Raw genomic sequence first — 27,920 nt, 5'->3', positions numbered from 1 at the left:
TTTACAAGACTAGGTCTGAACAATTTAAGAATTAACCGAAACGCCCAAATTCAGCTTTAAAAAGCGTTAAGACGGTGTTCAGTATTACTCTGACATTTGAAAACTTTTGTCTTACACAAGATGATTCCTTGAAGTCTGCTGTGGATATGGCAGTCATTACGGTTTTAAGAGAATTTCTAGTGCAAATTACAAATATGCTATGTGGTTTGAAATTAACCGTGGTTACATTCAGAATCGAGGTCGAGAACTTGTATTCTTGCTTCGGTATACCCGAGATGCAAAACATTTTAACCACCGTTCATCACTTCAATTCAATGTTTTATAACTAGCCGAGTCCCTTGACACGTAAGTGTAAATATTAATAGAGTTCTACTTCGGCATTATGTTCCTACGTTCATCATTAATCATAGGAAGAAAGTATTAATTTTATTCTCCAGCAGATGCCGCTAGCCCAGAGACCTCTTTCCAATGAACGCTTTTATATTGGTTTAACGCAGGCGCAAAGCAAGCTGTTTGTCCAGTTCCTCTGGTCGAGTTACCTGTGAGAGTCACAATCGGTTTCGGTGGAGAGAGAGAGGGGAAAAAGAGGAAGGGAGAGAGAGCGAGGTTAAGTGACTGAGGCTGCGGAGTTCCCAGTGGCTTGGGCTTTCTCACTGTGAGGAGAGGCGGTCGGGGTAACTAGGTCCGCCACTCTGGAACTATCAATCACTGCAGCAGCAGCAGTAGCAGCAGGTGACGAGAACTTGCGACAAGTAGCTGCTAAGGAAAATATAAACGGGTTACACATTTTTGGGGGCATTGTTTTCCAGGTCAAGCAGGAGGAATATAAATTAACAGGAGACTGATTTGTTACGTCGTTGTACGTTTGGATTGCATTATTATTTACATCTGCATGGGAGTATCGCAACTATTGCATTCGGTTTAGGAAGTATCCGGATTTAAAAGAAGTAGTACTACCAACAGTCTTTTTTTTTCTTACTGTCGGTGGTGTACTTACAGTACGTTGTATTTGGAATTAAGCCATTGTACGTGTTTAAAATATACTAGTCTGGGGTTGGTTTGGTTGTCACAGTAACGCGGACCTTGGTCCTTGGAGAAGGAAAGGAAAGAAACGAAGATGATGGGTTTTCTGCGTCGGACCTTCGGCAGACGGTCATTGAGAAGGTACCAAACGCCGGATGAGCGAGACGGAAGGAGCAGAGTGGCCGGTGGAGGAGGAGGTGGTGGTATCGCCGCACTTCAAGCTCATCAACAGCAATTCATTCACACCCCGGTTGTGGTGAGCGGGGGAGCAGTCGTTCATATCCCCGCTGCGGGAAACAGCAAGTCGGTGATAACGTGCAGAGTCCTGCTTCTGGATGGGACAGATGTGAACGTGGATCTGCCGGTGAGTTCCCTGTGGCTAACTATGAGTAGTACCATGCTGCATTCAGGAAGGTTGATGCAGAGTTTGAGTATTGATACGGTCCCCTGCCCCACCTCCAAAAACTTTGTAATATGTATTTCATTAACTGCATGATCTCACACTTTTATGATTAACCCATACAGTACTTATGCATGCATGGTTTTATAGACCTTATCTCTACGGGCAAATCCAAGCTTAATAACGAATTTCTGAACACATCTCGCATTTTTTTTAATCTGTTTTTGTGTACCAAGAAGCCATGAGCTTATTTGAGACACTTAAGATAAATGCACACAGGTGGCAATAAGATTAAGTAAATGTTCATTTTGTTTTCTTTCGGATTATATTTTAACTTTAAAATGTTCATTTTTCGACGGCTGAGGAGAAGCGGCCAAGATCGAGTGTTGCTTTGAGCGACGTAGTCAACCGTGTGGTAATTCTTTAAAAGCAGGTTTAGTAATGACGTTTTATTGAGGAAGACGTGAGAGACAAATAAAAGCTATTGTATTGCTGTCATTTATCTATTCGTACACATTGCATTATGCTGCAACAGTGTAACTTCTCGAAAACACGTTGCTTGTTACGTCGTGCTTAGACTCGAGTCCAGCATAGATCGTTCTCATAGAAAGGCTTTTCTGGTTGCAGTTGAATCATTGTTACAAAGGACTGTGGGGGCAGCATAAGGTGTTTGAGCTATGTAACTTCTGGTTCGATTATTGGACTTTGGAGTTTCAGTATTATGAACAAATATGTGTATTACTTCTGTCTTAAATAATAAGGATTCTTCTTTTGTATAGAATGCATATGTCAATCGTTACCCCAAGAGTGAAAAGAATGCGATTTAACCTTGTGGTGTATACTGTATATGTATTGTACGCCCTGTGAGTTTACTGTCTCTATACGCCTTGCAAAGAATCTGCACTTGTTCGCGTTGCTGCTCATGTATGGGTCTCCCAAATGTATAGCAGTTAATATACAAATAGCTGTATGATGGTATTCTGCAGTGCCACAGCTGTTGGAAACAACTTCATTTCTGTATGTATTCTAAATGATCGTAATTATTAAATGACCCAAGATTTTAAAGCAACTGCGGAGCCCAGTAATGGAAGGATCGTGTAAGAAACTATCAACACTAGCTGGCATTATACAGACGTCTCGGTTTGAGCAACATAACGTTTCAGTTTTATTAATGTATTAGCTGACTGAATCACTAATTGAAAATGGTAAATGACAGTATAGACTGCGTTGTTCATGTAAATACATTCCGCAACTTTCTGGGGGTAGGTCTGGACAGTAAATTGCTTTCTGCAGGTTGTCAGTGTCTCATTTGTGCTAGAATAACATTGACAAGTAGAGGTTTTTAATTTTGATTTACATATATTCATAATTCCACCCTGACTGGCATTACTTCATTTCTGGTGCTGTTTGAATGCAACTGAAACTGTCAGGAGTAATTCAAGAAGATACGAAAGTTCGAGTTTAATTTCTTCTTACGCTGAAGGCCAGTGTCGTTTTGCCGTTTACTGTTTACAAATGTCAGTGTGACACAAAAACTTCTATCGCGGAGTCCTTGAACAGATATTGGGTCATTCCTTACCAGTAAGATACTGTTTAAAGGCATGCGTAATGTGTAGAAACTATAAAGATTCATTCCTTAGGGAAGTTACAATCAGTAATTCCAACTTTTTAAAGAAATCAGCCTTTTTTTAAAAGAAATTTACTTACAAGCCAGTGGTAGTCAATTCCTAGACAATAGAGTTTGAACATAAGAGATTAAGTGTACAAGTTGCTTAGTTAAGAAGTCAAATCAGTCAACATGTACGTGTTAATCAGTCACTTATATAAAGTACTTCTAAAATCTACTAGACTCCAGACATTCAGGACTACAATTGGTTGCCCCTGATCCTGATACAGTTTAAAGATCTGTGCGTCCTTGTTAGCAAGAAACTGGAGGAAAATTCCCTCAGCTTTAACCTTCAGTATAGCTCTTTATTGTGTTTGGAAAAGCAGTTTTGAAATTCTGAAGCTTTCTGAAGGTAGCGCAACTGGCAAAATCCTTTATAGCTACCATCAGACATCCCAAAGGGTTTTCATTTTCTGAACTTGCAAAAGATTCTGTTTCAATTTGTAGTTTCTAACAGTCTCATTAGTTTCCATGCGTAATGCTTCAACCGTGTTGTCTGTAGCTTTGTTTTGAAGGCTTGATGTCATTGGTGTGTGTTGCCGACATGGCAGATTAAGACTCTCGGTATGATGTACAGAACCATCGCGACCAATGGCAAGCGCTGCCATCAGTTAGCATGAGCTGTCTGATACAGTCACATCGCATTATCTATCAAGTTGCTTTTCACTGCGAAACCAGTTGCACTCTTCTCTTGGTGTATTTTGACGAAAGTGGGGAATGAACGATGAGTCCACAGTGACGTGTGCTTGAGCAGGGCCTTCTGTAGGGTGCACTATGAGCTTTTTCCATCTTCTCACTGGGTGTAGCTGTGGTGGTACTTATGCATAGGATGAGGCAAGAGAATAGCATGGAAGCTATTGGTGTGGAATTATCTCATATAATAATAATAATTGCTTACACTTATATAGCGCTTTTCTGGACACTCCACTCAAAGCGCTTTACAGGTAATGGGGTCTCCCCTCCACCACCACCAATGTGCAGCATCCACCTGGATGATGCGACGGCAGCCATAGTGCGCCAGAACGCTCACCACACATCAGCTATCAGTGGGGAGGAGAGCAGAGTAATGAAGCCAATTCATAGATGGGGATTATTAAGAGGCCATGATTGGTAAGGACCAATGGGAAATTTGGCCAGGACACCGGGGTTACACCCCTACTCTTTTCGAGAAACGCCCTGGGATTTTTAATGACCACAGAGAGTCAGGACCTCGGTTTTACGTCTCATCCGAAGGACGGCACCTGTTTACAGTATAGTGTCCCCATCACTATACTGGGGCATTAGGACCCACATGGACCGCAGGGTGAGCGCCCCCTGCTGGCCCCACTAACACCTCTTCCAGCAGCAACCTTAGTTTTTCCCAGGAGGTCTCCCATCCAGGTACTGACCAGGCTCATATGAACCCCTAATGCATTGCAATTAAACCCACGAGAGAAAACAGAAGTGTCTCACAACTAACTTAAAGCGTAAAAGATGCTGATTTGAATGTTTCTTGTTTACAGCGTGTCCTTACTGTAAACAGAAATGAAGGAGTACAAGGCTTGCTTTTGAAAACAAAATACTGTACCATAAGGAATGAGGGTGGAATTATAAAAATCAGCAGTAAGCTATCCAAGTCTCATGTTTCATGTGTCTCTTGTCATTTTGTTCCTTATGTATTTTAAGGACATGCACCAATAAACTTGGAATCTCTCTCTCAATCCAGTGTGTGTGGGTGTAAATGCTATATGGAGCCATGGCCATTGTTAAATACAACGTTTTCCTTGAAATATGCAGTATTACCCAGAAAATACTCCATCCTTCATTTGTATCTAGATGTTTAAAAAAACAAATAGAGCTTGTGTGTGTTGTGTGCTTTGTAATCATGAGAAAACGATATTGAAGACCTGGAGGAAAAATATTGTGGCTTCCGAAAAATGTTTTACTTCTGCCATTTAAGAATACGCTGACTTTGAGACGCTACAGACATGAAGCACAGACGTGCAGGCAGTTGTTATAAGACAGATTGTTATTCAAGTTGCATTTAGGAAATTGACTGTGTCTTGGAATGTAAAATCTTTGGTTGACCCTGTCTCTGTGTGCTGAACTGTATGTATAAACATGTCACAAAGTGGATTAGAGTCAGATCATAATGCTGAATACAGCGTGACTGAGGTTGGGGAGAGCATTGATTCTTCAGATCATTTACATTCTGGCAAGCGCTCTTCTCTCACTGTTGGACTTGATTCAGCAGTCTGGGATTGTGCTGTGGGTAGGTTTGGATTGTAGATCAGGAATAGAAATGAGAGTTGCAAGCATAAGCATTTAAGACACTGCAGGTTTCATTACAGAGCTTCAAAAAACATCAGAATATCAGAAAATGATTATGGCGTACTAGATTTTCTACACAATAAAAAACCCTGAGAATGTAAGAGAGCTGTTTCTCACAAGCCGTGTCACATGGCCTTACTTGGTTTGTTCTACATGTGTATTGTTTAGGGGATCGCGTTATTTTTAAGGGGAGTTTAATTCATGCATGTTTATTGAATTGTTCAGCTAGGCGTTTTAGTGATTGCAGATGGCATACGGTTTTATTAAGGACTAAATTAAAGCAAATCTTCAGTCTTCTTGCCAATCTGTTGAAAATACAAAGAGTACTGGTAGTTGTAGTTTTATTGGTAAAAAGTGTTGACATTAATGCATAAACAGATTCTGATGTGGTCATGAAAATCCAGGAACAAGTAATAGGTTTATTCCATGCTGAAAAGAGAAGAAAGAAAAGACAACGTTTCGGCCATGGAGCCTTCTTTGGGGTGTGGACACCTGAAGCACCTGACACCTGAGGAAGGCTCTACGGCCGAAATGTTGTTTTCTTTTTTCTCTTTCAGCATGGAATAAACCTATTACTTGTTCCATTGCAGCCTAGGCATGCTGACACAGCTACCCACCTGAACTATTAAAATCCAGGTACTATTGTTGTACTGTCTTTGTACAATGTGTTTTTAAGGTTTTCATGTACATTTTCCAATGATGCAATGTGGTTCATCAAATAATTGCAAATACTGCATGTGTAAGTGACATTAAAAAAAAGAAAAAACAACAGTTTTAAATATTACTTGAGGGAATATGACCAACTAACATACACTTAATTTTCCCTTTTATCAGCTGTGCAAAATGTGTCATCCTTATTGCATCATCAGTATTGTTCATACTTAAATTTATATGACTGAAATTCATTCATGCAGAATTTTTTTTAAACGAAAATAAAAGCCTAAGTATTTTCCTTCTAGTTTCACAATTAAGTGGATAGCTCAGAAGAATCCGAGAAGAAGGATGGATTTTGATAGCTTGAACAGATACCATCAACCAATAGTTGGTTTTGAAAGGAATCTTATATAAAGAGGGTGTGTAATGTTTATCTTTGAAAAGAAAGTATAGTATATACATTTGTCATTTGTACAATGTCTGACTATGAGATTGCTGTAATAAGTGCTTCTGCTTCCACTGTGTACTGGAATACTCATAAAAAAGAGGTTTTGCATTTTTTAATATTATAAGAGTCAATTTTAAAACCCACCAGTCAATAAATCATCTCTCCAGTTTTTAGTTTTATGTTAGGCCCAGTGTATCAAAAGAGAACAATAACGGAAAAAGACTAATAGAATTGCACTTGACTGTTTACATGCACAGAATGAACCTTGTTCTGCTGTACACTGCGTTCAATTCATTGCCCTACTCCCCTTGCAGCTTGTAAATTCTGTTAGAAAAATCTTAATGGTGAAAATTGGTTAGTAGCAATTGTTGACAGCAGCAATTACATATGAAAGTTGTCTCCTCACATGGCCTAGGACTTGAGGAGAGAAGGAGGCATAGTGGTAGGGGGGACCTGTTCGCTGTTAGAAAATGGACTGCTTGCGTCATGCAGCATGAATACAATTGCTTTTTACAGCAACAGCTTTCGTCCTTTGAGGCTTTAAAGGGCAACCATACTTATATTATTTCACCTGTATTTGAAGAGGCACGGATTGTTGCCAGCATTGTTCAGTAATTTGTTTTCATCTTTCAAATCGACCTCCAAGATGGAACGTGTGTTTTAATGAAAATCGCTGTGCGTTTTCAAAACTTAAGCTGTATTTAGTAAGTGACACATGCACGTTTCACATGCGCCCAGTCTTGTTATCAGGCTTCTTTAAAGGAAGTGACTCATAATAAGTATATGAAATAATATTAACACTTGGCCATTTTAAGTCCTTTTGAGAAGGGTTTTTGATACAATAGTTCTACGTTATTTGTTCTTCTGCTGCAATCTGCTGCATTTGTACAATGAATTAATCCACAGCAGCATGATGGAGTATACTGTGTTATGTCTCCTAAATTCTGAACCAGGTCAGGTCTCAAGTGACTTGTATCTCAGGCACAATTATGACATGTTCCTGAGAGAACAATGCTCTGTGTCATCTTGAAAATCATGTGGTCTTTTAACACATTGGTCAGTCGTAAAAGGATTTATTTTCAGTGCTTGCCTGGTTCTTATTCAGGCATATAAGAGCAAAGTAGTGTCAGACCAGATGACAACTTCCTGGTTTTTAAACTGTCACCTCTCAGGTTGTCTCCTACTAACAAGTCAAATGACCAAGGATGACAGGTCAGTCCCCACAGCTTTCTGGGAAGTGTAGTTCAGACAAGAACATTTATTGTTTAAAATGAAATACTAAATATAGTACTAAAATACTACAATTATTTTGTCTGAAATGCAGTCAGCGCATTAGCAGGAATAATCTAAAATGTGTTTGCAATGGGATAGAACTGCTACAGGTCAGAAGTAGTGGCCAGGGTGTCAGTAGCTGGGAAGGGTGAAATGACAAGGAACTGCATTCTGTACACAGACTATGGGGTCATGGCTTTAATAGTTCTTTGGAGCACCTTCCCCAGTCTTTCATTTCCTGAAGTCTGAACTTCAGTCCAAAACAGGTCAGGAGTAAAATAGATTCTCCAATCTAGATTGAAACCTTTTGTTCCTGGCAGGGACTACTAGAAACTCATTGAAGATTTCTGCATGCTGAAGTTTAGCCTAGTTCTACAGCCTGTCCCGATTACTCTTTTGGAAGAAGGTTCAGCGGTCAGGGCTGTGGTAATAATTTGTGAGTTACAACTAAAAAATGTGGTCTTATTGTGCTAGCTTGTGCTGTGGTTTGTATTGCTGTCCTTCCCTTTTTCCAACAACGTAGTTCATACTGTACACGGGTTCTAAAAGGAAGGGGAAACAAGCAGGGTCATTTTAAGGCCTCTCTGATGCTGACAATTAAGAAGGCTTTTGTTTGCTGTAATATGGTATGTTGGTGTCTGGATTGATTATTACATAAAGGCAACAAACGTTTCTTTTTTTTTAGGCTACGAGTTTGACCGTTGCCTGAGTTAGTAATGAAGACTGACTGTACTGTTGAACTTCGTTGAGATCATGGTGTTAGGCTCATTAAGGCATTGAGCCTGTTACAACACATGGGTAGCTGTTCCTGTGTTAAAATGAAGTTCCAGACACATGAGGTCTTCATATACAGCAGGAGTCTCAAACTCAATTTCTGGAGGACCTGGTGACTTCTGGTTTTTATCTACCCTACAGTCTCAGTTATAATTGGTCTAATTGTTTAATTATCTGCATAATTGTCATACATTTGACCAGGCACTGTGGTGATTTATAGGTTACTGAACCATTAATGAAGTGAATATATTAGATAATCAACTGTAAAAGACCTTAAGAAAATTTGTGTATATATTTAATTTAGAAAATAATTAGATTAATTGTTTAAATGCCTAATTAGCTTGGAACAATATACATGAGAACCTAAAGGAACAGAGTTTGAGCTCACTGATATACAGTATACTTTGCGCTTCTAAAATCTTAGCAACATATAGATTTAAAGGCATGGTGTACAGTGTAGCATTTTTATCTAGGCTTTGTATCTTGACAGCATTATTTCACACCCTTACATATGTTTCTGATATATATATATATTTACTCACATCAGTATATGTCATGCTGTTTACTTTCTGTTTCATGGGAGAGATGCAAATTGTTTATATTTGTGCTTGTTAACTTTGTCAAAATTGCATTTATGAATAACTTGAGCCCTGATTTCCCAAAATCACTAAGGACTAAACTAAATGACTAACTAATGAGTCATTGATCATCAATCTTTAAAAATCAGATCTTTGAGGTATAAAAAAAGATGTATTCTTAAATATAGATTAAAATATTGAATAATGTAAAAGTAAACTACAAATATGGTTTTATCTTGTTTTGGAATATAGTAGGGGGAATATAGTGTAGGGGAATTTGCTCAAAACTGATTTTAATTTTTCAAACAAATAGCTTACTGGCCTGTGTACAGTATATTGTACTGGGTACTAAAATTAATTAAATCATTTATCTCAGTTAGTCTTACTATTGTATGTTTTATAAAGTTTATTTATATTTAGATATAAAGGAATTAGATTCACTTTTTACCATGCTTAGTTTTAGCTTGAACCTGAAAGCTTTATATTTTTGTAACATTGTGTAAGCAACATTCGATCATTTCAAGTTTTTGACTGCTATGCTAATTTTTCAAAAATGTGATTTTCAAAAAAGGATTTTTTCCTAGCCTGCTTTGTAAGTACAACCCCTTCCTAAACTACAACTTCTACATTGCATAGTTTTAAAATCTGTTTTTGTGCTTTTTGAAGCCATCCCTAAGAAAGTAGGAAAGTACAAAAAAAGCATACTGTACACGAAAAAGCAAAAACAGAGAAAAGCAAACATTTCAATGTATTGAATATACGTGTACATATTGATTTATATTCCAGCCTTTGTATTTGAAAGTTACTTTATATTGATTAAATATGTACTAAGTGTTTATGATTTTATAATGCAATAGTAACTCTCAAAGCTTGGTCACTTCTCAGCTATTTAACATTACATACCAGTTTCCTTAAGGGATGTGATTTAATTGTTATGCACTTGCTAATAAAACGCTCTACAGGCTTATTGAACCTAGTTTCCCAGAGGAGCCAGGATGCACCTCACAAGAAAATGTGCAGTGGATTTCCAACACCATCTGAGATTTTATTATTCTAGAGAGGAGGAATCGGCAGAATACCGCTGAATATGATTATGGCTCCCTTTAATCTCCCTGTCAGCAGGGGTGAAGGAAAGAAGTTGCAGGACTTCTTGTGTCAAAGACCTGGAGTGAAGACTGGCAGCAACATGGTAATATCCCACTGTTATTTGACACTCAGTCTTTCTGCGAGAATATTAAATGAGGCAGTTGCTGGCTTTGCCCAGGCTTTATCCACTTACAGTTCATCAGTTACAATGATAAAACTCTTACCAATTATATTAAAAGGTCTGATTCTACTTACAAGCTGTACTCCTCACCACAACTCTTAAATGTGTGCCCAGGTTCTAAATTGACCCAGTGACCATAGATGTGGTCAGACAGCTCTGGATTTCTCTCTCACATTGTCGCGGCATTCCCCCTGACAGGCTGCTTTCAGACTGGGAGACTGTGGAAGCACACACACACACATCTGTGAAAGAAAGTGCAACGCTTCTTTAAGCAATGAACTCTGATAAAAAGTGGCTTCCTCCAGATTCTCTTTGTTCCCCACTTTGGGTGCTCTGTGGAGGGATGTCTGTAGTGAGACCCTTCCTTTGAAGACCACAAGGTGTGGCAAACGAGGCTCCTGGTTTTCATCCTGAAACTTTAGCGAGTGAGCTGACTATTATGAGTGGCTGTGTAAGGAATCCTTCCTCTTGGAGTAAGCTTGGAGCTTTGAAGTAACGAGATCAAGTAAAAAGCACAGACTCTGTACCAACACTGCAACCCAAACCTTCTGTGTAACTTCATTCCAAGCTACATTGTGAATAGAGTTTGACAGTCTGTCTTCCAGTCGATTAGCCAGTTGTTTATAATTTTCTGTACATTTCCTGTGTTGTGCAGTCACCCTGATTAGACAGCTGCTGTGTGTGTGGACTTGCTGTGTGTGTGTGTGAACTTGCTGAAAACTTCGCTCCCAAAACAGGTGTATAAGGAAAGAACTCCTGAAAGCTTACAGTGACAGTTTACACAGCCAGTGGCACTAAAAAAGACAGTATCCAAATCTCTATCCACATGTTATAATAAGAAATGAGCTCTGTGGAGAACTGCAGAACCTCGCGGTGATTATAATGCTGCATTCTGGGAACTGCCATTGTTACAATTGTGATCCAGTCTGTCAGCACCTACTGTACATTTCAGGTGTTATGTAATTGATCCTGCGAATGAAAGTAATGTATGTAGTTAGCATTTAAAGTAAATTTAAAAACAGATTTTGACATTTGCAATAATCACCCATTTTATTCACTTCTGCTCTTAATGGCCTATAGAGCAGATCAGTTATTTAACTGGGTTAATTTAATGGTTTGCAAAGTTGTTCAGCTGTTAGTTGATCTAGAAAATCTGCCTGTTCCTGACCTTTGAGGATTGGAGTTGCACCCATGGTTTAATATTACACTCAGCTGCACTACTGCATAGGGACTCCTGGTCACAGTCCACCAGTCAGGAATGGCCAGCTGTGACTCTTGAGAGTGACAGGGATGGTATTTTAATTCTAATTTAGAATGATCTCTCACCTATGTAAGTGATAAACACTTGCATCAATCTAGTTTTTTTTTTAAAAAAGTGATGATTTAAGGATGACCCATAAAAGACTTTTGGATTGTAGGTTTTCAGGACCAGGGTTGGCCACGCCTGGACTAAAGATATGAGCCAGTCCTAATCCTGAAATATCTGCATCAAGGAGTTCAACCTGTGACGTTAACCCTTAGGACACTTGAGAGCTCATTCATTATTCATGAATGATTGTAACACAACTACAGGAGGTCTGCAAACCGCAACAAAAATCTTTGAAATCTGTTTTTACTCTTGCAATCCATCAAGTTATTAATTGATGGCTATAGTGTATTTTGTTTTAAAAAATTCAAAGCATACTTAATTACTTAAATACTTAAAGTCTGTCAGGTTCAGATGATGTTACTATGGCTAATATAATATCTGATAATTCCTTACTGTTCTAAGTAATAAACAAGTCCTTTAAATTCTCCAATAAGATGCCCATCGTTTTAAAGAGGCTAACCATTTCCTAATAGAATAAATCAGACATACTCAACAAATATAGTTATTGGCCATGTGGAGTCTTTTATAAAGACTACAAGAAAAGTATCAAGTCCTTTTTATCATTGAGCCCATTAGGTGGTAAAATCTTTTTTAAAAATCCATAATGATTCTCTATGGATAAGCTTCAGTTGTTAAGACACCACTTATTTCCTCTTATTGCTATTTTATTTATATTGCCACATTTTATTATAACATTGTTATTCTAAGTTGAAACCTAGTGATATCCATCTGAAAAAAATGCCTTACAGCTGGTGAAGTTAATTAACCTGACTAGAGCTTCTGTGTTTACTTATTCTAGCCTTTACTTGGTGGATGGTTTTACCCACAATGCTCCACATGGAGAAATAAATTACATGACTAGTGTCGCATGATATAGAGGAAAGGAATTTATATTTGTTTCTGGGGGATAGAACAAGCAAAGCAGTTTGATTTGGCAAGATGTTTATAAGAAGCAAGCTGTTTTATTATGTTAGCAAATTCATATTATGTGTTGATCTTTTACATACAGCATAACAGCGTTGTAGTCATTTTGAGGTTAATGAGTTTGGTGGAGTGTATAAAAATGTTTCAGTTGTCTTCTCCTTATAATCAGGACTTTCACCTTTTTGCAGCTGTTAGAATCATTTATGCATAAAAAAGTTATTTAAATAAACTTGATTTACGACACTGCTAATTTAACAGACTCCTGCAATTTGAAATGTCCTAGATGTTGATTGATTAGTGTAATTTCAGGAATCTTAATGTCATTTAAGGCAGAACATTTTTGTATTTAAGTTGTAGATGTGACCTGAGCTAAACTGCTCTGACGAAGGCATGAAATATGTCTGTTACTGCTAGAAAAGTTTAATCATCAAAGAAAGCAAATAACAAACAGCAGTTATTAGAAAAAGTTATTGTGTAGACTAATCTGATTGTGTGTGTTGGGGAGGGGAGGGTGGGTTATTGCACCAAGATGCTTGAAGGGACTAAAACTGAGCATGATTGTAAACACTAAGTCTATGTATCACATCATAACATTGAAGAAAAGTCAGACAGTTTATCGTTCTCTGACTTCTTTTAGTTTAGTGTGCATGACTTTAAATATAGCATGGTAAACATACAGTGCTATCCAAAAGTATTGGGACAGAAAAGTTTGAATTTATGGCTGTCTGTGAACTGGCTCACTTGTCTTTATTAATGGTGTAATGAATGATGGCAGCATTTGAATGAATTCTGACGTTAATGGAAAAATCCATTCATCCATTTCCTAACGGTTTCTTCAAATTTAGGGTTGCAGTGGAGCAGGAACCTATTTTGGTAAGCACTAGGTGCAAAGCAGGGTACACCCTAGATGGGACACCAGTTCATTATAATTCAAACAAAGATACGCAAACACAGAGACGCACACACTCACACTAAGATGAATTTTCCCAGAGGCCAATTAACCTACCGGTATGTTATTGGACTATGGGAGGAAACCAGAGCTGGAGGAAACCCATGGGAACATACAAACTCCACACAGGTAGCACCCCAGGTCTGGAGTTGAACCCAGGACCCCAGCACTGCGAGGCCGCAAGGCTAACCACTTTGCCTCCATGCTGTCCTTACAGCAATAAGTCTGAATATGTAGAAGACAAAAAGGTTTTCAGGCATTTATCAGGCAGTGCCTCACCATGCAACATGCCAGTGACCTAAAAACATACATCCAAAGAAAGCAAGGAGTTCATTAACAGGAGAAAAAAGTGGAAGTTCTTATACTTGTCAAATCAATGTCCAGATTTGAATGCAGGTGATCATGCATTTTGCATACTGAAGAAAGAATTAAGATGGAACGCCCCACGAAGGCAAGAAGGCGGAGTGGCTTCATGATTTCCAAACAGTTTATGATTTCAAGTGGTTGCAGATCAAAGGGATTTGCAAGCAAATACTTACTCTGACACATTCACTTTCCATTAATGTCTTTTGAAATAAATTAATTCTAATATGATCAAAGATATGCATGGAATTAACCAAAATAAAGCATATGTTAGGTGCTTATTCATATTCATCTCATGATCACAAAGAGAAATACTTTTTGTTTAGAAGTTTTGTGTAGATTCTTTGCAGTCCCAGTACTTTTAGAGGGTATTGTAACATGTAGCCCCGACTAAACATAGCTTATGTTTTTTTTTCTTTTACTTTTTGGTCTGTTTTGTATTAGCCATTTGGTGCAATTGTAAAGTGTTTTCATTTTTTGGGGGAAAGTGTTGATAAGATTCTAAAATTTTAATAATAATAATCTAGATTGGGAATTTGCAGGTTCCAGTCAATAGCCAACAATCACTTGTACTCAGAGCAGTAATCCATAACTGAATCAGTGTGATAAGCGTTGGAAGGGCTTGGGCTGTCCTGGGTATCCAATACTTTAATACAGCCGAAATCCTTGTGGCTTTCCAGGCACCCCTGATAATGGTGTCACTTACTCCTGTATCACTCTATGCTTAGGAGTTTAGCAGATTACTTTGATGATGCATTTTGGAGGAAAGAGTGCATGGTCCTCATATCTCCTGTGTTGGTGAAGGGTTAGGATTCCCTTAGTGGTAAGGCTGCGATTGTAAGCGATTCCAGGTTGAACGGGGAGGGTGTGGGGCAGTACTTTTAAAAATAAGAACAGGAGGCATGATTTCACCAAAAGAGTCACAGGAGTTTGTAACAAGCTGCCTGGCCATGTTGTAGTAGCTGATACCCTGGCTTCTTTATGCTTTTTGAGATTCTCCAAACTATCAGTAGCTAGCAATCAAAGAAGCTGTATGGGTCAAATTACCTCCTCGGGTTTGTAACCTTTCTTATATGTTGCCCAAAAGTAATTGGTGATTAAAAGTGTCTGAAAAGATGAGCAAAAAAAAACATCTACTTGGGCTCTAAAGCTTTTCAAAAGCTTACAGCCCTCTTTGTTGTACTGAATCAAATACTTCTAAAGGTTCTGATCAAACAATATTGAACTTGCATATTAGATAAGTCTATTTGGACTTACTGTATGGTGCTTGTCTGATGTCTGGTAGCTAAATGAACTCTTCAGGCAGACTTGTAATAACAGCTGCTTTGCAGTGAATCAAGCCGATGGCAGTCATTTGTTGTAAGAGTAAGCTGTAAGTATTATTTCAGAATTTGTTTTGCACTTGTATTATTCAGAACCGATGCCAGGGCAGTGCTGTACGCTTAATGTCTTCGGCACTTTTCTGTCACAGAAGCCCTTCTTTCCGTGACAAATATTATTTTGGTTGTTCATTTAATCTGGCCTATAAAAGCTGGTTTCAGGATCATTTGAGCAAATAATAGACACAAAGCTTTCAAATAAAGATGTGGGTCCTAAGTGATTTCTTCAGTCCAAATCAAGGGCTCTTGTATATTACTGTATTAAGTAGCAAGAAGAATGAATAAATGTTAAAGATGAAGAGATCTGAGAGGGGGAAAAGCAGTGAGGCCCAGGTGGAGTTTGTGTAATGTGGTCCAAAGAAGCTCCCTGTGCACAGCTGGTCTGCACATTGAGGCCACAGTGGGATGAGAGGAAGCTTTAAGGCCTCACATGAGTGGTCTCTCCCTGGATACCTCCAGTTAAATAAACAGCTGTCATCCAGGGACAGTCTTTGTCGCCATGCTTTCCCTGGAGGAAAGGTTTATATTATTATACAATTAATATTTTAAAATCTTGTATGAGAAGTCGGCAGCTGGAAGAGGGAAATTCCAGCCTTTATTTCTGAGAGTAAAGCTCTGCATTATTGCGTTGTTACTTTTGCTTTGAGTTCTGCAGAGTTTATGTACCATTCTTTAAGACTGGTTTTATTGTGGTTTTACTGGGATTGCAGAAAGTGGCACAAAATCTGCGCAGAGATTGAGTGTTTTGAGATTGAGACTGATTTCTCTCGGCACTGCAGAAGTTGCATGTGGTTTTGTTTTTCTAACAGCCTTGCTTTCAAATTGACCTCCTGTTCCATATAATTCAGAATTATGTCCAAATTGTGCTCTTCTTGGGACTAAACTCAAAAGGCAAACACCAGAGTTTTTTTATAATGTGAAGTACTTAGTAAAACAGTACAGAAAGTAATCAAGATTGTTAGCTATTTACTCTCAAAATGGAAACAATAGAGTCTACCAGAGTGTGTGACCCACAGTTTTACTGAGATGTCATTGCCAGTGGACAGCATCATTATTAAGCAGGGGAGGGTACATTCAGTCTTCCTGAGTTCACTAGATTACTTTTCCCATCATGCTTTCACTGTCGAGCTTACAATATGTTCTATTTGTTTGTTGTGGCTTGTAGTCTGTAGTGCATAAAGATTGGCCTACTGGCTAGCATGATCATTGGTTTTGAGTTTTATTGCTGAATTTGTGTGAATACAAATATATTCACTGCAAATGTGTGTTCTATAACAAGTGTATATATGAGCAGTGAAAAGAGAAGATGTTTTATTTTCTACAGTGTTCGCTCCTCTGTACCAGTGGAGTCCAAGAGCCATAAACGTATTATTTCATTTAACTAAATTATTATCCGTCTTTACTCATGACTGAGCTGAACAAATTGCTTTCACCTTTGCAGGCTGTTGTAGTCTGTCATTGCCATCTGCAGATTGTGGTTTCATGTGCTTTTTAGATTGGTGAAAATAGAGCATCTACAACTAATAATGTAGAATGTGTTTGACAACACCTCATATTGAAAATACTGCCCTCCGTCCTGCTCAAGACTTATTTTGAGGTCAGAACATTTTCTTTTTAAGTTCTTACCCATTTGAGTTGTACTGCTATCTTTCAGGGTTAACAGAACAGAGGAGGATGAATGCATGTGACTTTCACAATGTGTGCAACAAAATCCAGCTTTTGCTGTCTAATGGTCGAATTCTTATTCTTAATGGGTCCTTTGGGTTGACTTTGTCATTGTCTTTAACAATTTTGAATGCTTTGAATCAGGTTCCCTTGTAATCTTGTAAAAGTGCGCAATATTCTAAAGTCATTAAAGTTGTCTTTATTAAAACTGCATTATGCATTATTAACACATAATATCCCTAGATATTATCCCTACACTTTTAAATTAATATTTTAACACTCTCTGATCTTTTTTTATTTTTTCCACAATGCGTATAAGATGTCAACATAATCACTTAAGCCTTTTACATAACCAGTTTCTTCAAGCTCAGTGTTTCCCATTTTTTAATCTTTGCATTTGTGTTTTACTACCTGCACGTACTACTCTGCACTCATCTACATTTAAGTCATTTGTCAGGTGTTTTCCCAGTCTTGAATTTTATCTGAATTGTTTTGAGTTTAAGTATCTTCTACAAGTGAATAAGTGGAAAACTTAACTAATTTACTAATTATACCAGTTTAAAATTATACCATAATTTTAACCATGTTCTTGTGTATGAACATCTTTGTTAGCTTCATGTAACAAGGTCACAGCTGGCCATCCATGCTAAATGGAGGATCCACTGAGATACAGTGTCTGTGGTCATACTGTAGACGTAGTACTTGGCACAGCTAAGTATGTTTGTCAACCAGCTAACCTAGAAAGATAGGGAAGCTCTAAAACCTTTGGGACTGGGTCTTTAAAGACCCCACTTCACCTTTAGCAAAGCTGAGTATTATATTAGGGGAAAGAGAATGAGAGAGATAAGGACTGTTGTGTAATTATGAGATATTGAAAATGTCCTCTTGATTTATGAGTTTGTCTTTTGCACATGCCATTGCATTTTCATGAAATATTAATTTAAAAGACCTTAAAAGCTCTTCAGCAAATTCAAAAGTTTTATTATTATAAAGGAAAAAACAACATTGAGCTTAAGACAAATTAGCCCAAATATCTTTTTAATGACTTTCATTGAGTTTTGCACATTCAGCTCTTCGATTATTTTCCACTTGGACCAGTCTGACTGTTATTATCCTGCCAGAACAAGAACAAAAGTGATGCATTGAAATTCTGCATCTACTTTCCTGTGACTTTTCCATTTAAGAGTGTTGAAAGGATGGTTTTCAGAGCTACTCTGATTAAATAATCTTCAAGCACAGTTTAAAAATTGCAGTACTCTGTTGTTCCAGTCCATGCTGCAGTGAAACCTGCAAGGAGCATTATTAACTAGTGAATTATTTTCCCTATGCAAATAAGAACCAAATATCTAGGTGGTGGTACGGTCTATAAACTCATTGCAGTGGTTGAGATGTTTTGGGAATTCAGATTACAAAAAATCATGTGTTCAGAAATCTGTCCCTTCAGTTCTTGAACCTGCTAGCAATTTGAGAGGGTGGGCCTGTATCAAATTATTGTGTCTTTAGTTGACAGACTTTGCTTCAGACAAAGTTATTGGAACCCAGTGGCTGAGACAAGATTGCTCACTAGTTTATTAAGAAAAATATCATCAGGGTGAGCTGAGCCTGTTCGTTGGTAATCCTTTGAATAATTTTTCATCTGTGTAAATAGCAGTCAAGATATTTTAGAGAAGTCAGGTGATTACTTACCTCTGATTATCAGCAGTAATCAACAAAACGAAAACATTGGAAAGGCCTTGCATTGTGTTTATATCCTGAAAGTGAAGAATGATTATGAAGCATTCAGCTTTTTCATGCTTTTGAAGAAATTTGTTCCCTGCCTGTTTTGAGTTTTATGTGTTGACTTCCTGTTGAAGGAAATATAAAACTGTTTTTCTCTCACAGTGCTCTGTGCACATCTACCCTGTGCATGGGTTACAGGCCCATGTAACCTAGCCTTCTGTTAGTTAAGCTGCTGCACATACTGATTTCTGACAGTTCTCTGGAGGAAAATCAGCTATAACTTTAGTACTATATGAATGTACTGTATAGTTCATTTGTGTAAATGCATAAAAAGTTCTGCTTTTTATCATTTTTATTTTCTGGATGAAGAGCATAGTAAGAGACAGGTCACAGGTCTTAGTATAACATTAAAGGATGTGAGGATAATCATCAAGATGTTCCTATAGAACAGCATAAACACTGACTTCACTAGGTAAGGTCTTTGGTTTTAATATTCTTCCAGAGTCCTGTGCAAACAGCCTCATGGGTCCTAATGCATGTTCTTTTCAAATTAGCCAAGTAACACATGTTTCATGAAAACTTTTGTTTCTTTTTATGATGGGAATCTGATTTCAGAAAGCAAACTGAAAGTTATTCGGACAATATATTAATGCTGTCTTTTTGCTCTTTGTGATGTTCATTTGTGGGTTTTACCTGCTTCTAGCCAGCTCGCACATGTTTTTTCATTAACACTCTTCTGCCCTGTCTCAGCCTTGGGATTCAACTGTGAGAGATGTTTCATTTCAGAATGTCACAGTGCGCTCCAGGTGAATGTATTTGATAAACCTGCAGTTTAAGCACAGGATAGTCTGTATTGACACTTTTAAAGAAAGACACCCTTGTGGGCTGTTGTTCATTAAAGATTACATTTTGTTAGCATTTTAACTGAATTTATTCCCAAATTTATAGTTAGGTGTTTTAGCAAAAAACATATTTGCAGTCTGGTAGACTGTTTTGTTTGAGATGTTGTGTGGGTTTCTGTTCCAAGTTATGGCATTTTGCAATAACTGAGATTTCCTGGGCAAAAGCATCATGAGAGTGTGTTTTACTGAACAGCTTGCTGAAAGAGAGGTTAAACTGGTTTTGTAAGTTTTAGTTCTGTATTAGTGTTAAAGCTGCACACACTGACAAGATTATTTATAAAGACTTAAGCATTCATGTATACATATAATGAATAATTAACATGATAATTATCTTTTGCAAGTATTGCTTTACCGAATTACCTACTGAAATATATTTAATAAATCTAAACATATGAAATGTAATTAGCTACTGAAAGTGTTTGCTCTACATAATAACAATTCTGTATTGGTTGGCCAAAGCCTTGATCACTTCACCAGAATGGTCATTGTCTGTAATTAGGGCCTTTTGTGACCATTTCTCGTAATACCATGTTGCCCTTGAGTGTATTATGCTTAACTGTTTAAGAGAGCTGTGACAATACAGACTTGCTCTGTCACCACCATGTTGAATATCAATTTGTGTTGTGGACTCTGGTGTCGCATTTTTGCCTACGTTATTAATGAACAGCTTTAACTTCATCATCCCGCATTAGCTGGGCATTTGCTTTTCATTATTCACTTTGTGCTGCGGAACACTCTCTTCGCATTATGAAAACAGTCTGACTTCAGGAATGAAAAAGTATTTCCACGATACACCAGGGTAGGAAGTAAGTTCAGAACAATTTAAACCAGGTCAGGTTCTCATTACATTCCACTGATTAAATGCTGAAATAGTACAAATTGGATATTTTAATTTAAATTTTAATTTGTACTGTGTATTTGTAAGAAATACAAAATTAGAAAGCTAAAACAACATCTTGCTAAGCTTTCTTGAAAGAAGCCAAGGTATTGGCTTCAGCAACACAACTGAATAGCTTGTTCTACTGCTAAAAAACATAGAAGAGAATATACTGAGATGCAGTAAGATAAGATCACTTTATTGGCCATATACAATTTCTTGTATTAGGTATTTGTCTTTTCACATACCCCAGCTTACTCTCCATGAGACACACAGACAGGGAGAGAAGCTGGGGGTCAGAGCGCAGGGTCAGCCATTTATATGGCGCCCGTGAAGCGGTTGGGGTTAAGGGCCTAACAGTTAAGGGTTAAGAGTAGGATTCCTCTGCCAGCCACAGGATTCGAACCAGTAACCTTCCAGCCACAGGCACAAGATCCTTAGGCACAGAGCCACCGCACCGACTTTGTTTATGGTATTGTGAAATCAGGCTTATCTAAGTAAAATAGAGGCTTTATGTTTGTGATGATAATTTTGTGATTCCATAATTTTAGTAGGGGGTTTGGGAACTTGGGTATACCTGACCAGAATACCCTGGTAATAAATTAAATAATAAAAAATGGTCACAGGTTGTACTACATTGTTGAGGGATGATAGAATGATGTTATAGAGCTGCTGTCTCACAGCTCTTGGGTCCTGAGTTGAGCTCTAGATGGGGACATGGTCACTTGGCGTTCATGTGGGCTTTCTGTGGGTCCCCCGATTTCCTCCCATTTCCAAAGACGTGCTAACTCAGCTAATAGATCTCTGGATTGTCCGGCCTTGTCCTGGCTTGTTTCAAAGCCAGGCATAAGCATCTTTCTGATAATCAATGGGCAGATTACTGAGGAGCAGTGTCCTGTTCCACAGTATCAAGGACTACTGTGTGTTTCTTTAGATTTCATTATAGGGTTCACTGTGAATTATTTGACTCCAGAATATCACACTTAAATTCCTGTTATTAGTGAGTGTTATCTACAAATCATTTTTTTAAATACACTTAAGTATCCAAGTTAGTACTCAGGCAGAATGCAGCCTTGTGTTCTTAAACAATGTGTCCTTTATACCTGGCTCCTGTGAGCCCACATGTAACAGTTAACACACTTTGCAACACAGGTGCTGAACAGCATTAACCTTTGAACTACACTGTATAGGACCACAGAGAGAGAGCCAGCTCTTGATCTGGGCTTCCTCTACTGGGATAATAAAAAAAAATATCATAAAAATAATCCAGATATATTTAAGTGTTTCATTAATCATTCTAAGATGTTTAGGCACATGAACTGATGTGTTGGAAGAGTGTAATAAAAGACAAAGAGGCAGGAGATGTCAAACAGAAGACAGACCCTATACAGTTGTGTACATTATACCATGATCATACGTTGCTTGCCGTTGGAGATTCTGAGGTCAAATAAAAAGCTGTATCTCTGCGGTCTGCAAACTGTGTTCATGATCTGAGTTTGTAAACATGTACTTTGACTTTATTTGCACTCTGAAGATATTGCCACATACAGTATACAAAGAAATCTAAATGACACTCCAGTTTACAGCGCATAAAAAAGACATTTGATATCAGTAAAGCATATAAGGAAGTCTATAATTTAATTCATGCAACACCAAGAAAGACCTTGAAAAGAAAGAATGCTTTGGAAGGTAAAGTCAGAGATGTAACAAGAATGATCAAGTGACGTCAATCATTTACTGTACTAAATTCTGTGTTTAACAGCAGCCGTGCAAAGTACTGAAAATTGGTATACTAAGGTTATCTTGATAGTAGATTAGAAAAAGTGAAAGTTATGCTTATAGGCGTGGGGAATGAACACGAAAGCTAAACCTGGTGCAGTTCTCTGTATGGTGCACAATATTCATGGCAATTAACATTGACAATAATATTAAGTCTTTTATAATAACTAATGAACAGTGTCTGATGTTTATAAGAAAAAAACTCAGATTTGTTGCTCCAAGAATAAGAGTTTTTGTGGTTTCAGCTCTAGAGAATTAGGATCTGAGCTAGTAGGCATTCGAAATCTGTCCTATTCCTGTACTGAAAAAATGTGGCACCTTGAATTATGTAAGATATTTGTCCGATTGTAATTTCATCTTGTAACCCCCCTGTGTGAGTCAAAAGGACAGAACATGGATAGGTGTCCTGATTTCCACCATCTGAACACTTCGTTCACTGTATTGTCAGATGTTGCTGTGCTAAAGAGCCCAGAAGGATGGAGCCCAGCCCAGGCGATCTCCACCTGATCTCACTGGGTATCTGCATAGGTATGTGTCGCTTTAGCTTAATGAGGCAATTCTCAGTAAAGCAATCAATATTAGTTCCCCTGAGCCCTTGGCATAAGGAGAAACCCCCTAATTTGTTTCGATTCAGATATTGCCTGGCACATCACACAATTTGTGACATGCCATATGGAACTCGCGTTACAAGTGCACGTGCTGTAGGAATTGTAGAATATGAAGTAATGAGCAGGAACACATTTCCTCTTTTTTCCTTTCACTGTACTCTGATACTCTCTGGAAATAGTGCTGTTACAGGTATAATCAAATATGATGATCTTCTTTGTTTGAAATGCTTAACTGCAGGCTCATAACTGTGTGCCGGGAGCAATTTTCAAATGTATAGTGACTTGGCACCTTTGCTGTGTTTGTGTGACTTTTCCTGTGAATCAGCACACTTACTCGAAATGTTTTATTATGTACAGCAGCTCTTTATCCATCTGTTTTCTAGCTTCTTCCAATTTAGGGTCATGGTAGAGCCAGAGCTTATCCTGGCAAAGCAGGGGACACGCCGTCCATCACAGGGCAGATGCACAGACATGCTCACACTCTCACCTAAGGCCAGACTTCACATAAGCCAGTTAACCTGCCAGTATGTTTTTGGACTGTGGGAAGAAACTAGAGCACCTGGAGGAAACCCGTGAAAACACAGAGAGAACATACTGCACGAGCTCCAAGCAGTTAGCACCCCAGGCCTGGAATTGAACTCTGTGCCCCAGCACTGCGAGGCAACAATGCAAACCACTGTGCCACCATGCTGGGCAAGTACAGAAATCATTTCAGATTTAACGCATAATTCAGGCTACAAAAGAAAGAAGGCCATTTGATCCATTTGAGCTTGTTTTCCTTGAAAGAGTCCAGAGCATCTTTGATATCATGGCTGGGCCCCTTTCATTCTCAGTTCAAGCTTCTTTATAACCTGAAACTGTAATCATTAGTGTCACTTTAATAATACCTAGCTTGAGCAATGACCAAAAACTATGAAATTTCTCATAAATGTGCATAAAGGCTTGTGCGATGTTCTCGTAGAAGCATCCTGCTACAAGATTAAGGTATTTAGTTATGCTTTCATTATGCATTAGGTTTAAATGCCTTGCTTCAGTTCTCTACTTTTATTTTTTTTTAATCTTGAATTGCAAGATGCCATGGCTCATTTGGAAAGCCCCAGTATTCTGGTTAAATCCAACTCTAGGCTAGTATAGTCCTCCCAACTTTTACCTTCATTAAGTTTGTGAAGCGATTTTTCACTTTATCTGATCTGCTGTTTAGTGGGGCTACAGGCACACAATGGCCACCATATGTGACCAGTGTGGGTGCTGCACTTCACTGAGGGATGAAGTGGGTCATCTCCTCTATGTAAAGTGCTTTGAGATTTTTTAGAATCCTGTTTCCTGCACTCACCTCAGATCTCTGATGAGAAACGAGTTGACAGTCCCTGGCCTCAGCCAAAGCACACTGCTGAGTGATTTTTGCCTTGTGGCCCAATGTACTTGGGGCCTCCAGATTAGGCCACTCAGCCTAAATCATTTAGAAGTAGTGTCTTGGTAAACTGAACCCTTTGTAACCTTGAAATTGATGGATAGTTAATTTTTAAAAGAAAGATTGCATAGTCTGTAATAATAATTAACGACAAATGACAAGATTTATAGCGTACTCCATTTAATTTTCTCTCTAGCCTGTCTGTTGTCTTTGAGTGGATCCTAATTGATTTGGAATCACAAATAGGAATCTTTTGTCTTGGAAGAGAATCTCTTTTTAAGAATATTGGTTTTTTTTTCCCACTGATGAAATGATTATTACTGTTAACTAGAATTGTCACCCAGCTTTTAAATATAGGACTGCCTTTTTGAAATGTGTCAGTGTGAAGGAAGTGTCTGGAAATGTAATTGTTGTTCTAGAAACATTAATGCCATTCTTATTCTTTCTTTTCTTTGTTGTTTTTTTTCCTGTTGAGTTCCACTGGTCTTTAGTGCAACACTAATTCAATTCCTCTGTCTGCTGCACGGCATCTGACTTTAATATGTGTTTTCTAACAGAAGAGTTAGTATGATAAAGAACCCTGACCACACAGGAAAGGCCCCAAGAATCTGTCAAAACCAGAATGACAGGACGCCTTTAACTGTAGGGCATGAAGAAAGAGTTAGAGCAGGTGTGTCAAGCATATGGCCCATGGGTCAGTTATCAGTTGCAGGTCAGAGCCACTGAATTATATTTTGCTCTGTCTGTATATCTTATACATGATTAAGACACACGTAGGTAATGTCACTGTATCAGTCATGCAAACGCACTCCCTGTGGTTCTCTACCTTTGTCCAATCACAGTGCTGATCAAGTCTAGAGGGGTGTGTCTTTGCCGATAAAGGGCAAGACCTGTGCACTCACTTGCTCCACATTCTGGAGCCAGTCCAGCAATGGATCCGTCATTAGTCTCAGTGTTTTAATTAAGATCTCAAAAGGAGATTATTGACCACTGCAGTAAGAGCTTTGTAAATATCGAAGAAAAGAAGAATAAACAATGAGATGTGGCTCATGAGAAGTGGAGACATTTATTTTTTGTTTGTAAAAGTGAATGCAAATCTGATATTCTTGATTTGCACACATCACCTACTTTCCATAGCATAATAGCAGTAAGGAGTGAAGTTTTTTCTGTTTTATATCACTAAAGATATATATCTCTTATCCCATGTGAGCCTGTATAACTCACATTTCCTGCAGTCATCAACTGATAAAAATGTGTCTTAGTTTATGAAGGTAATTCATTCTTCAAAAAACTGACCTTAATGCTTAGGTTTGCATAAGAAAAATTCAATTCTCGTTACATCACACATAAAAGCTTCAAACTTGATCCGAAGGTCTAAAAATCCCCAGTTACTTCTTGAGAGCACTGAAATGTCTAAATGAGAACGCTATGACGTTTATTATAACGATCACATTTTACTTTTTACCGTGGTTATAAATAAAAAACAGTAAACTCTAAAACAAACCGGTAGCCAAAAACTGAAAACACCCGGGTAAATAAGGGACTCCCCGTGTATTAAAAGCAAGGGTTTCAATCCAGGTCCAAAGGCGGCCTCAGTGATGGTAGAACAGGGAGATTGTTGGGGTTCATGTGGCAGGAACTTCAGTGACTCAAGACCACTCGAGCTGCTGATGTTTCATGAACAACAGTGTTCAAAGTGATGTCTGCGTGGAGCACCAAGGGAAACACATTATCAGCAAAGGGCAACAATGGGCAGAAGCGAGTCCTCCAGGGTCATGATATCCATGCATTAAATTGAAATGGGAGACAAAATAAGTGAGCAACTGCAGAGATAATTTAATAAAAGATTACACACTTTGTTGTAGCAGAAATGTGTAAATAGCGCGTTTACAGTAAGGAATAGGTATACTGTACTGTATATAATTTCACATTTTATTTCACCTGTTGTGGAGTGAGATGTCCCAATGATATTTTTGTTAAACGGAACTGAGGTTTACTTGGTGTACAGTAATGACAGCTATAATATTTTATATAATGATGGCTAATAATACAAAAACAAATCTTCCATATCCAGAGAGTAATCATTGCGTTTTGCTAAATTGGTATCCAGTGAAGAAGCGATGACTGATTATTGCAGTTGTCAAAAAATGTGGAGCACTAGAAAGAATACAGTATGTAATGAATTTCTCTAGTATGTTGCTAATTTATTGTATGACAGGCCCACCTGAAGTACATTTAAATCAAATCTGGCTCACCCTACCAAGTCAGTCTGATAGCCCAGGGTTAGAGAATGTCATGGGTTACAGAAAAATAAACTTTGCAGCTGCTTGATTAGAATTTAGTGGTGTGAACAGGTATCTCAACTTGTGCAACACCACAATCCCCAGTCCCTCCTACAGCCTCACTCTCCAACATGAAAATCCTCCTGATCGAACACTTGTGTATTATCACTCACATTCAACTTTTTCCTTTTGGTTTGTAGTCTTGGCTCCATTTCAATTTAATTCTCATAAATTCTGGTACACCAACAATATGTATCCATTTGATTTATATACATTGTATATTTATACCATTGTATTCTCACAGGTTTTAAGTTAACATGAAATCTGGAGTTTGAGTCTAGAAAGGGAATACAGTTCCTTCAATTGACGTTTCCAAGACTAATTAGTATGGGACTGGGATAATACTGTGCAGTGTGGAGAATAATACAGCCTTTCTAGGCAGTCATGCATTTGACCAGCTTACTAGTCCTTATTAGTGTTCTCAGTGCAGCAGTGTAGCTTTAGAAATGAAATGGGCAGGTGGAGTTAACAAAAGAGAGCGCTTTAGAGCAGAGGATACTGAATGAGTTTTTATTGAATTACAGCAATGTTAACTTGTCTCATCAAGTCCTAAAAGAATCTGCGTATTGCAAGCTGACCTAGTTGGAATAATGACATCGTTCAGAAGGCAAGCTTGTGACAACCCCAGCTCATTTCAGTCAGTGTTTCTCAAAGGAATACCTGTGGTAGAAATCAATAGCTGAGGTCTTGTCTTGGTAATTGTGAGCACAGCTTAAACTCCAGATCCTGTTTGCCCTAGTCTACATCTGTAGCCTGTGAAAGACAAATTGTGAGAAATATCTTTTGATTTTTAATTTATATAGAATCAATTTGTTCATTATCATTGTCAGCATCCATATCACCCTGCAACTCACAACTGAAGCTCAGCAGGCGTGAGCCCTGGCCTTTACCTGGATGGGAGACCTCCTGGGAAAGCTAAGGTTGCTGCTGGAAGAGGTGTTAGTGGGGCCTGTAGGGGGCTCTCCCCTTGTGGTCTATGCGGGTCCTAATTAGGGCTGGGCGATATGGCCAAAAACAAATTTTCATATCAGTCGATATCGATAATTATCACGATAAATGTCAAATCATTATTTCTTTCAAGTTTAAAGGCAGACTTTTTCTCCTGAGTGAAAGTTGAAGAAACCAGACAGTTAATTGGTAAATTAAACAACTCTTTATTTTAAGAACACAACAAACACTTGCCAAACAGCAGAAACATTAAACAAATCCGAGGTAGAGAGTCTTTTTTATGTCAAAATATG

The 27,920-nt window shown here is 38.2% G+C and overlaps 1 protein-coding gene across 4 annotated transcripts in view; it reads left to right on the top strand.

Moving 5' to 3' along the window:
• The first annotated feature begins 529 nt into the window (after positions 1–529).
• Positions 530–27,920, top strand: part of epb41l4b (erythrocyte membrane protein band 4.1 like 4B) — a 161,738-nt gene continuing 134,347 nt past the window's right edge. For 2 of the 4 annotated variants that reach the window (XM_088601442.1, XM_088601441.1), the window contains exon 1: positions 530–1,387. In XM_088601442.1, coding sequence (XP_088457568.1) covers positions 1,118–1,387 — 270 coding nt within the window. In that variant the 5' untranslated portion in view covers positions 530–1,117. Of the gene's footprint in view, positions 1,388–22,209; positions 22,229–22,766; positions 22,847–27,920 lie in introns of those variants that run through there. The other 2 variants (XM_088601443.1, XM_088601445.1) reach the window with 2 other exon arrangements.

The sequence above is a fragment of the Lepisosteus platostomus genome, chromosome 12 (genome assembly GCF_059453375.1).
Source record: "Lepisosteus platostomus isolate fLepPlt1 chromosome 12, fLepPlt1.hap1, whole genome shotgun sequence".
NCBI lineage: Eukaryota > Metazoa > Chordata > Actinopteri > Semionotiformes > Lepisosteidae > Lepisosteus > Lepisosteus platostomus.
Note: the sequence above shows the minus strand (reverse complement) of the source record. Positions and strands in the feature narration are given on the sequence as shown.